General features: G+C 51.7%; 1 protein-coding gene across 3 annotated transcripts in view; it reads left to right on the top strand.

Moving 5' to 3' along the window:
- The window catches only part of PPP1R3F (protein phosphatase 1 regulatory subunit 3F), a 20,797-nt gene that overhangs the window by 585 nt on the left and 9,194 nt on the right, over window positions 1-11,018 (top strand). Inside the window, exon 1 of one of the 3 annotated variants that reach the window (XM_017514219.2) lies at window positions 1,151-2,377. The exons of 1 other annotated variant lie outside the window; for it this stretch is intronic. In XM_017514219.2, coding sequence (XP_017369708.1) covers window positions 1,386-2,377 — 992 coding nt within the window. In that variant the 5' untranslated portion in view covers window positions 1,151-1,385. Of the gene's footprint in view, window positions 1-1,150; window positions 2,378-11,018 lie in introns of those variants that run through there. One more of the 3 variants, XM_017514220.2, reaches the window with a different exon arrangement.

Genomic DNA, 11,018 nt, shown 5'->3' with positions numbered 1-11,018 from the left:
GTTCACACGATTCTCCTGCCTCAGCCTCCGGAGTAACTGGGATTACAGGCGCACACCACCACACCCGGTTAATTTTTTAATTTTTTAGTAGAGATGGGGCTTCACTATATTGGCTAGACTGGTCTCGAACTCCTGCCCTCGTGATCTGCCCACCTCAGCCTCCCAAAGTTCTAGGATTACAGTTGTGAGCCACGGCGCCCAGCCAACAATCAGGGGCATTCTCGGCTTGTGGCAAAGGTTGGAGTTGGGCAGGGAGGACCCAGTAAGTAACTGCAACAGGAGAGTCCTTTTCACTTTCTTAGGTCACACACCAGGGTGTGGTCTAGGCCTTCAGGGCCTCTGGGTATTCCTGGGGCAACAGGGAGTCACGGAGGGTTAGGGAGAGAGTAACCCCATCCCTGAGAGGCACATTTTTCCTAATCCGACCACCCGATAGCTCAGACTCTGCCTATACAGCAGCCTCCCCTCTGGCCTTCTTATTGGCTACTCATGCCTCCCTTCACACCACCTACACCATCCGCGCCGGCTTTGTTCCCCCCCCCCCCCCCCCCCCCCCCAAGCCCACCCTCCATCCTACTACACTTTCTAGCCTCGGCATTGGTTCAAGCCATACTAGCACTGCCCTTTGAGGGCTCGCCGCCTTCACCCTGGCTCTCTCATTGGCTATCCGCCATCTCTCTTCCTCACTCCTGCCTTCAGCCTCCACCTCCATTGGCTCGGCCACCTATGGTCCCACCTCCGTGGCCGCTGACACACCCGCCTCTTGGGCTCTTTTTAGCTTTCATATTGGCTAGTTCCTCCTCGACACCGCCCCTTGAAGCCCTAGTGCACGCTCACAAGACTCCCAATTGGCTCGCTGTAGCCATTATCGTCACTCCGTGCGCGGCTGTTCATTGGCTGTTCTCTGTCTCTAGCTTCTGTTCCACTGCCTACGCAACCCGCGGGATCTCCCACTTTTCGGGCCTCTGCGTTACTTCCCGGCTGCCCTCATTGCCTGTAGCCATTCCACTTTTCCCACCGCCCACATGTCGCTCTCGCTCAGACTTCCGCATTAGCTTCCCTGCTTCTGCTATCTTCATCCTGGATCCCGCACCACCCTATTCCGGCCTTTTCATTGATTCCCCGATCATCCCGCCCCCTACACCGCCCACTCCCGGGCATCCCCATTGGCTGCGTGCTTCTCCTGCTCTCAATTCACTGCTACGTCATCCGCGCGTGGCTGCCCATTGGCTCTCTGCTATACCTGTCTTCATCTCGCCGCCTACGCCCCCGTGAGCCGTATCCTCCCGCGCTGGCCTTCCTATTGGCTGCCCGCCCCTTCAGGCCCTGCCCCCGCCGGTCCCGCCGCCGGTGCCGTCGGTGCCGCCGCCGCCGCCGCCGCCGATATGGCGCGTACGGCCCCTGTGGAGCCCCCGCTGCGGCATCCTGCGCCCCCCTCGCCAGCCGCGGGTGAGCCCCGCACCTCGGTCGAGGCGGCGGTGGCCCCGCGGAGGGTGCTGTTCGCCGACGAGGCCCTGGGGCTGCCGCTGGCGCAGTTGCGCCGCTACCGGCCGTGGGGCGGGCCCGGGGCGGGCAAGATGGCGGCGGCAACCGGGCAAGATGGCGGCGGCGGCGGGGCCGACGAAGACGACGATGGCGAGGATGGGGATGAAGGGGAGGAGGAAGAGGAGGCTTGCCCCGAGCCCTCGCCGCTGTGCCCCGTCCCCGCTGGCGGGGGTTTTTACTTGGTCCCCACATTTTCGCTGCCGCCCGCGCCGGGCCGTCTGGAGCGCTTGGGGCGCGTCATGGTGGAGCTGGAGGCGCTGCTGCCGCCTCCTGGAGCGGTCCCCGGGGGTGCCGGGGTGTGGGTGCCTGGGGGCCGCCCGCCAGTGCTGCGCGGGTTGGTACGCGTGCTGAACCGCTCCTTCGAGAAGGCGGTGCACGTGCGGGCCTCACACGACGGCTGGGCTTCCTTCTGCGACCACCCAGCGCGCTACGTCCCGCGCAGCCCGCCGTGGGCAGGAGCGGGAGGAACAGGAGCAGGAGATCCCATCCTGGATCCGGGGCTCGGCCTGGGCCCCGGCCAGGCGTCCGCCTCCTCGCCCGACGACGGCGGCCGCACTGACCGCTTTGCCTTCCAGCTGCCCTTTGCTGAGGGCGCGGGCGATGGGGCGCGCCTCGACTTCGTGGTGCGCTATGAGACCCCCGAGGGCACTTTCTGGGCCAACAACCACGGCCGCAACTACACAGTCCTGCTCCGGATCGCACCCGCTCCCACACCCACTGATGCCGAAGGGCTGCCCCAGCAGCAGCAGCTGGAGCCACAGCCCGAGTGCCAGGGTCCCGTGGAGGCTGAGGCCAGGCAGCTGAAGAGCTGCATGAAGCCGGTGAGGCGCAGGTAATGTCAGCCAGCGCCACCTCCGCCAACGCAGGGCTGTGTCTGGGATGGAGGACAAGCATTCCGACCCAGGAACCCCTCAGGCCTGCTCTCCAGGACAGGGAGGAGGGTGCATTGAGTCAGTTAGTCAAAGAGTGATGGAGATCAAACATGTGCTAGGCACTGTTTAACTGGGGTTTTATTCATTCATTTATTGAGTTCCACTGTAAAGCCCTGAACAAGACAGACATCTACCCTGCCCTCAAAGATTCATACAGGCTCCTGTGGGAGACAGTTTGAACAAACAAGCGAGGAAGCAGATAGGATAAATAGGGACAAAGTTAGCTGCTGAAGGGAGTAAGGGGTTAGGTTGGGAGGGAATGTCTGTGTTAGACATGCTGTTAAAGGGTGGGCCTTTGAGGAGGTGAGTCCTAAATGATGATAAAGAAGAGTTACGCACAGATCTGGTGGGGAGGTGGGGGAGAGTTTGTAGAAAAAGGAACAGGGAGGACTTTTCTGAGGAGGTTTCATTTCAGTACTGAATGATGAAGAGCAGTTACGTGCATATATGGAACAAAGGTGTGCTAGGTAGAGGAAACAGCAAGTGCAGAGGTCCTGGGGTGGTAATGAGCTTGGTGTGAATGATCAACAGTGTGCTAGAGTGGAGAGAACTGCAGTGATGTAGTGTGGACCAAGGGCTTTGCCAGTGAGGGTAGACCTGATTCTCTTTCTGACAGAGCAGGAAACCAGGGTTCCAGAGGTGGAGAAACTGGTTGAGGCAGTGATGGCATCTGGCTCTTCCAATTCACCCATGCCTGACCTTGAAACCTGTGTACTCTACTGTTATGCTGTAGTCTATTCTGAGTCCTCCTGTGGAGGTGAGGGGCTGAGCCCATGCTCTCACAAGGAAGCAGTGGCTCTGGGAGAGAGAGAACCAGATGGGTACAGAACTTGAAGTTCTTGTCCCTTGTTTTTGGCCACACCACCTGTGATCATTCAGGGACTGGAAGAAATAATCAGTTATACCCTAGGAGGCCCTGGTAGAAGATTTCCCTAGGTTTCCTCGATCCAACTATGAGTTTTTTTGGGGGCAGCAGCTAGGCCTGATTCTTTTTGTGGTCACCTAAGTCTGGCCTGGGATCACTAGATTCTCCTTAAAATGCACACATTTCCCTGCTCCTGGGAGGACTGGAAATGGAAGTGGGAAAATGCTTTTTGGACCTTGTATGTGTATGCTTGGTCAAAAGCCACTGGCTGCAGTGAGACATTTGTGGGATCTGGTAAGGCCTTAGGATGTGAGTAGTTGAGAAAAAAGTCTGGCTCGGGGCTGGTGGGCAGATGTGACTGGGTAACTGAGCAGGCAGGCAAGCACCCACTCACCCACCTGTGAGCCCCACCATAACTTGAGACTTCATCTAAAGGGGGCAGACAGCATGGCTTTTCTTACAGCATTAGGAGTGTGGATTCTGGCATAGATTGCCTGGGTTGAAATCCTGGCCCTGCCGCTTATTGGCTTTGTGAGCTTGGCCAGTGCATTTAACCACACTGTGCCTCAGGACCCTCATCTGTAAAATAGAATTTTAGCACTTACGTTATGGGATACGAGTAAAGGTGCTCAGAACCAACTCTGGCTCAAAGTAGTATCATACAGGTGTTAGCTAGTGTTAGTATTTAGGGAGTCACATGTACAGTTTCCTGAATTTCTCTGCTAAATTCGGCTCCGCCCATCAGCTCTGTGGCCTTGCCTCCGTTTCCTCTGCTAAGGGGAATGACAGTTACTTTGCATGGTTGGATTGGATGCAGCAAACATGGGCAAAGTAACTGAAGCATGGTCGTAGCTGCAAAAGATAACTGGCCAGCATTTACTGATTTCTGTGCTATGAACATCAGATCCATTCTCTGTGAGGCCTGCTATGCATGCTGTATTGTATAGGTTCTATGATTATCCCCATTTAATAGAGGGGAAGCAGGTAGCTCAGAGAGGTAAGCCAACTTGCTCAAAGCCTCTCAGCTAGTGAGTGACAGGGCCAGGGAAGAAATGCCAGGGACGTTTTCTTTTTTCTATTTTTTTTTTTTTTAAACTATGGATCCTAGCCGGGCGCGGTGGCTCACGCCTGTAATCCCAGCACTTTGGGAGGCCGAGGCGGGTGGATCACGAGGTCAAGAGATCGAGACCATCCTGGTCAACACGGTGAAACCCTGTCTCTACTAAAACTACAAAAAAATTAGCTGGGCATGGTGGCACGTGCCTGTAATCCCAGCTACTCGGGAGGCTGAGGCAGGAGAATTGCCTGAACCCAGGAGGCGGAGGTTGCGGTGAGCCGAGATCGCGCCATTGCACTCCAGCCTGGGTAACAAAAGCGAAACTCCGTCTCAAAAAAAAAAAAAAAAAAAAACAAAAAAAAAAAACTATGGATCCTCTAGAAAGCCTGGCATGATTCAGGGCAAATTCTGGATTTCACTCTTGGTGTTCCCAGCATGTCATGCTTTCCTTTTACCTTTTTGTTTTCTTTTTGGCTTATCAAGGTATACCTACATAAAGTGTACTGATTTTCCATGTACAGCCCAGTGGATTTGTACATATGTATGCACTTGTGTAACCACCACCCAGATCAAGATACTGAGCAGGTCCAGGGCCCCAGAGCCACCTTCATTTCTATCACTTTCCCAAGCTGTCATCCCCGCCGGCCGTCATGGGAACCCTGTCTGTAAGATGCGACAGTTTGGGTAAAGGAGTTTGGTCATTTTAAAGAGTGTAAAAGACAGAGAACAAAGAAATCAAAACCTTGCAGGGCCAAGGTGGGTGGAGAGGGTGTTTTTCTTTTAACATACATGGGCGGTTTTAAGGAGAAATTGAAGCAGCTTGTTCAGACAATTGTTTTGGTATCTGGCCCCAGGTCTGTGGTTCCTAACATGACTTGTGATATTATTTTAAGTGGGCAGATGGCTTTTTGATAGCTTCTTTATCTTTCGATCTCAGCTCTTGCAAAGGGGAGGTTGGTGCTCATTGCAAGATCAGCGATAAGGGTTTCTTTGTAGGTCGGTGGCTTTCTTGGCGAGTACATTTCAACTTGTTGTTTTAGAACCTGTGTGCTGCCGGTGTCTTGCAGCGCTGTTGAAGAATAGCCACCCTTTGTGACCTAGCCCTCTTGGGAAATGGTGGAGGATCTCGGGATATCCCTTACCTGTGGGAGCCCTATCATAGAGGGCTTCCTGTTTAGGAAATGTTGGCTGCAGGCCCACTGTGCACTGAGCACAGCCACATCAGGTGGGGGCATAGGAGAAGTCTGTGGTATCCATCTGGACATAGTTCAGAAACAAACCCAAATGACTGCTTTCCCTGGGTTGGTGGACCAGGCATTTGATAACTCTGAAGCTTAGAGATGATCTGATCCATCAACAAGCATTTATTGAGGGCCTACTATGTGCTGGGCACAGTGCTAGGTTTCAGCAGGGAAAAAGATGCAGAGTGGTCCTAAGATGTCACAGGGCTTGTGGTAGGATGGGGTACAGAGGGTTTGTTGTATGAGACCTGGCTGAGCCCCTGCTCTGCGCCAGGCACTTCACTGAGTACTGTATTTTCATACAAAGTCTGATTTAATTCCGACAACATTCCCTGTGAGTAGAGCAGTTTAAATTCCTCTTTCCTGGATGAGCAAACTGAGGCTCCCAGAGTCCAAAGTCCTAGGGCTGGTGTGGGGAAAAGCCCTCCTGATCTTCCTTGGCACTTGACACTACTCTTGGGAAGTGTCCTATTTCTCTTAAAAAGAAAGACCAAGAAAGCCTCACTGTGGTCTTCAAGCACCCTCCCATCCCATCCCCCCATCTGGCCTCCACTGGCTTCGAGTCTTACATCAGTGTCTCTTTCTGAGCTCCTGTCACCAGGGTCTTTCTGTTATTCCAAAGGGCCTCACTCCTTTCTGCTGCAGGGCCTTTGCCCCTGCTGTTTACTTCACCAGGAATGTTTATCCCATACCTCTTGCAGTTTCCTCCAGTGTTGACCCCTAAGTTCTAAGAGGATTTCCTCAGGGGACCCTGTCCACCCCAACGTCCTCGGTCCTCCAGCTTTTTCGTAGCACTCATCAGCCCAGTAGGTGCTAAGCTTGGTTGGAGAATGTCCTGTGGCAGAGGAGATGAGCGTTGCCACCAGTCGAGGGTCATTGACCACCCTGCCTAGCAGTTCTATATTTTTCTGATCCACTCTTGTCTCTTCTCTGCAGTGACTCTTTCAAATGTTCTTTACCTTCAGACTTTCTCTTCTGCTTCAAAAAACAAAACAGAAGCCATAGCAATAGAACCCCCTACAACTTGTGGCCTCCAAGGCTGCATGCTGACTTCCCTCCCCTGTGTTAAAGATGAGGAGTCCCTTCTTGCTCAGGCCACTTCCTCCTCCTATGCTCTGGGTCCCAGTTTCTGCTACTTGCCCTAGAATCTGACATCATCAATCACCTTTTCTCTCCTGGCAGGTTTTCTGCTGGCCTAGCTCGATCCTCTGTTGACTTTGACCTGTGCCAGTGTCCCTTCTGTCTTCGCTGACCCACCTTCTCTCCCTCCTGCTCTTGGCCAGCACCCCGTCACCCTCCCTTCACTGCTGACCCCTGCAAAGAGTTGCCTGCACTTGCCTTCTGTACTTGCTCACCCCTATGTAAGCGTTAACCCCCAGCATCTGCCAGATTCTGCAGGTGGTTTTTTGGTTTTCCTCTTGAAGTGGTTGACCACTGCTACTTCGTCTTTCCTTGCCTTGAGATCATACTCTGCTGCTTTTCCTCTTAACCCTCTGGCCCTTCTCTTTCTCCTGGCTCTTCCCTTAGCTTTATGTATCCAAACTTGGCATCTCCACTTGACTGATGGCCCAAAGAATTCCTCAAACTCACCTTGTTGGGGACTGCATTCATCACCTACCCCACTGTGTTCCCGAGCAGCCTCTCACTGCCCTACCCCCCGACTTGCTCGTTTTGCTTTTCAGCATCCTTAAGCCCCTCCTGACCCTGCAGTTTGGGCCAGCGACCCTTATTGTAGGATATTCTTTCCATTTCTAAAGGCACTGACCACAGTTTGTAGTTAGACCTTTATTAGGGGGTTGCTGGATGACTCTCTCTGCCCTGCTAGACTGTAAGCTCCGTGAGGGGTAGGGACATGGTCTGCTTTCGTTCACCACTGTATTCCTGCAGGCCTGCCACAGTGCCTGGCACTTAGCAGGTGCTCAATAAATGTTTGTTGAAAGAATGAGTTTGAGTATTTTTTTTAATGTCTTCCTCCACACTGAATTGTAAGCTTCCTAGCTGGGTTTGCTCACCATGTTGTCTCCAGGGTCCGTCACTGGGGCTGATGCACAGAAAGCCCCAGCGTCTTCAAGTGCACCTAAAACTGAAGGGATGGGGATCCAACCTGCTATCCAAATTGGCAGCCTCAGGGGAAACCAGAACAACCGGCAAGTCAGGGGACATCTTAGTTGTCTGGAGAGTGAGGAATTAATGTGAATGTTATCTTCTTTTATGCCACAGAAAACTTGGTATGGCATTGTGGTTAAGGACATAGGCCTGAGGCCACGTGCTAAGAAAGTGACAGAGCTGGGATTCGAGCCTGTGTGGTCCTGCTCTAATGCTCCAGCTCTTAGCTAGTGTACCAGGCTGGGCGATGCATTTTACCAGCAGGGCAACACTGGGCAAGTTGCTTTCCTTTTCTGAGCCTCAGTTTCCCTCAGTTGAAATTCGGAGGTGGTTACTGTTAAGTGCTTTATAGGTGCTTTTTGAAATATTTCTTTGATCTGCTGAACAACTCACTGATGTGGGTATTATTATCCCCTCCTTACAGATGAAGTAACTGAGGCACAGAGAGCTTAAGTATCTTGTCCCAGGTCACACAGCTGATAGGTGGCAGAGCTGGGATTGTTCAGAATTGCATACTCTAACCCTTTATTGAGATGTGAAGTCAATTTACTGGGTTTCAACCAGCATTAAAAAGAAAAAGGAAATAGCATAAGAAATGCCGATGTATCACCACATGCAGTAAAGGTAAGTATTGTTTAATTCAAAGAACAACCGTTTTCAGTTATATGTATATATGTCTATCTATTTACACATGTGTGGGTGTGCTGGGTTATGATGTAGAATGGATTTCTTACTGTGGGTCATGGCCAAAGAATGAAGTCATGGCTGTTGAAGAAGCTCATGGCACGAGAAACTGCTCTCCTCCCTCTATCCCGCTGGATCGCCCACAAGTCCCAGAGTTGAGGCTGACATACTTGTTGGGGAAGGCACAGCAATGCCCCACATAACTTGGTGGCTTTCACAGCCACCTTCAAACCCTGCTCTTTTCAGAAAGCAAATGGCTCAGGGTAACTCCAATTCTGAGTATCGTGGGGCAGGTTTCTGAAGCCACTTGTACCCCCAGAAAGTCAGCATTATCTTCAGGTTGACTACATGGGAGCCGGGGTCTGCTGAGTTTCCCTTTGGGTTTCAGCACCTGACCCACTTTGGGCTGGCAAAATTCTTTGAAAACATGAATGCTGGGGGTGCTCCAGAGGACTTGGGTGGTGGTGGTGATGGCAGTCTGACTGCTCTGAAAGTTTGCTTTGCTTTTCTCCATGGGGCTTGTCTGCCCTCGCCCGCTCGCTCACGCTGTAACTGGCAATTCACCTTTCTGTTCTCTCTCAGCTGGCCTAGGCTTGGGCCAACGCCACCTCTTCCCAAGTCCTCACCCTCTGGTCTCCTCGGGGACTATCTCAGCTTGGCAGCCATTGTGTTTCCTGATGGCCAGAGGAATTTGCATGCCCAGGAGACTGGCATGCAGGCCTGGGATGGCCCCCTTTAGGCGACGCTGGCTTGACTAGTGCTCACTAGCACCCAGATGATACATGTCCAAGATGTCCCAGATATGTGTGCCCTGGCCCCTACGGCTCACTGCCCTTGAGGGGATGCCACGTGGTACTTGTGGGGCTGGTGCCAAAAGAACAGGTTTCCTTCTTGAAAATGAGCAGGCATACTGCAAGTACAGTTTTGTTCTTAATCTTATCCCTCCCCATTTTTCTAAGAACCCCTCTTCTCTGTTACTATCAGTGAGTCAGTATACATTTGTACTTGATTTCTCTTACTATCCTCGTGTTGATTGAAGTCATAGCTGCCCTTGAGTTTTTACTGTGAAAGACTGTTCAAAGATACTTGTTTCTTTTTAAGCCCACAATTTCAAACTCTCTTCAAAGTGGAGCCCTCCTGGGATGTTTGTGATCAGTGTGGTTGTGTAGTCAGTTGAGTGTAGAGACGCAGTTCCTTGGGTTTTAGTTTTTGCATTTGTATAAAGGGAAGGGTGTTGTTTTGAAAGATAAATGTGAAGGTTTTCAAATGCCTTGGTGTATCGATGAGAAGGGCTCAGGGTGGAGGAGGTGAACAATACATGCTTATGCTTTCTGCTTTCATATCTCACTTTGGAGAACGACTCGTTTGCTTCCGCCGATGTTGCGGATCTTGGGATTGGCTCAATTGCGTGACCCACTTTTTAGATGTTCTTGCCTTCCTCAGCATGGAATGGGTGCTCTGGGGGCTGAGGTATTGATTTTGTATTTGTTTTTCTTTCTCTTCTTCCAACTGAATTGTGGAGTCCTTTTCCTGCTGGCTGGCTGCTTCCTGAGTGTTCTCCTTTTTCATTCTCACATCTATGATTCTGTAGTGGCTTTTAGAAGCCTGATTGTAATACATGTTGGGACTGGGCAAGATGGAGGGGAAGGCTTGTCTGCTCCTGTGCACAGGTGGGAGGGCTGGCTTTCTGTCTGTCTGTGGGCCTTCTTGAAGAGGCTTGTTTTAGAAGAACCTAGGAGGAGGATGTTTTCTGTCATGAAGGACTATGCCGGCAAAAAGAAGTAAGTTAAGGTAGCCTGGCAGAAATCATGTTGAGACATAAGTCCAAAGACCTGGATTTTGGACCCCTGGAGGGGATTAGTGTGGGACCAAGCTGGTTTGCTCTGAATCTCTCTTTCTCATCTGTGATGTGTGGGAGGTGGCAGCTGGGCTCCCAGATTCGCCCACCCTAGGCCCTGTAATATTCTGACTCAAGTACCTCTGGTGAGATTTGTGAGACCTAGACAGTAGAGAAAGACAGACGGTTTTTTCTAGACTCTAGATCAATATATATGGTTCAAGCGTCCTCCCTGAGGGTGTTTATAGAAAGCAGTTCCTGCAGCTACTCTGTGTCTAGTGGTCTCCTAGCCACACACGTCCCAGACCCATGGAGGTAGGGAAATGGGGAATGAATATGTGGGCAAAGGCAAGCCCAAAGAAAAGCCTGCATGAAGGAGGAGGGAGGGATCCTGTCTAGTATTGATGCCTCCCTCAATCTAATTCTAGAAAGGATGGATATGGGTTGGGTAAGACCCCAGTCCCTCATCCAAGAAGCAGCAGCTGATTGGGTTGTGATGTGAAGTATATGATCTTGAGCCATTTCCTCAGCCTCTTTTATCCTCTGTAAAATGGAGACAGTAGTACTACCTGCTTCAGAGGATTATAAGTACTTGTCTCATAGGGTGGTTATGAGGATTGAATTAACACATGTTGGTCAGGTACGCTGGCTCGTGCCTGTAGTCCTAGGACTTTGGGAGGCTGAGATGGAAGGATTGCTTGAGCTCAGGAGTTCAGGACCAGCCTGGTCAACATAGCAAGATCGCATCTCT

Source organism: Cebus imitator, unplaced genomic scaffold (genome assembly GCF_001604975.1).
Source record: "Cebus imitator isolate Cc_AM_T3 unplaced genomic scaffold, Cebus_imitator-1.0 Scaffold520, whole genome shotgun sequence".
NCBI classification, from domain to species: domain Eukaryota; kingdom Metazoa; phylum Chordata; class Mammalia; order Primates; family Cebidae; genus Cebus; species Cebus imitator.
Note: the sequence above shows the minus strand (reverse complement) of the source record. Positions and strands in the feature narration are given on the sequence as shown.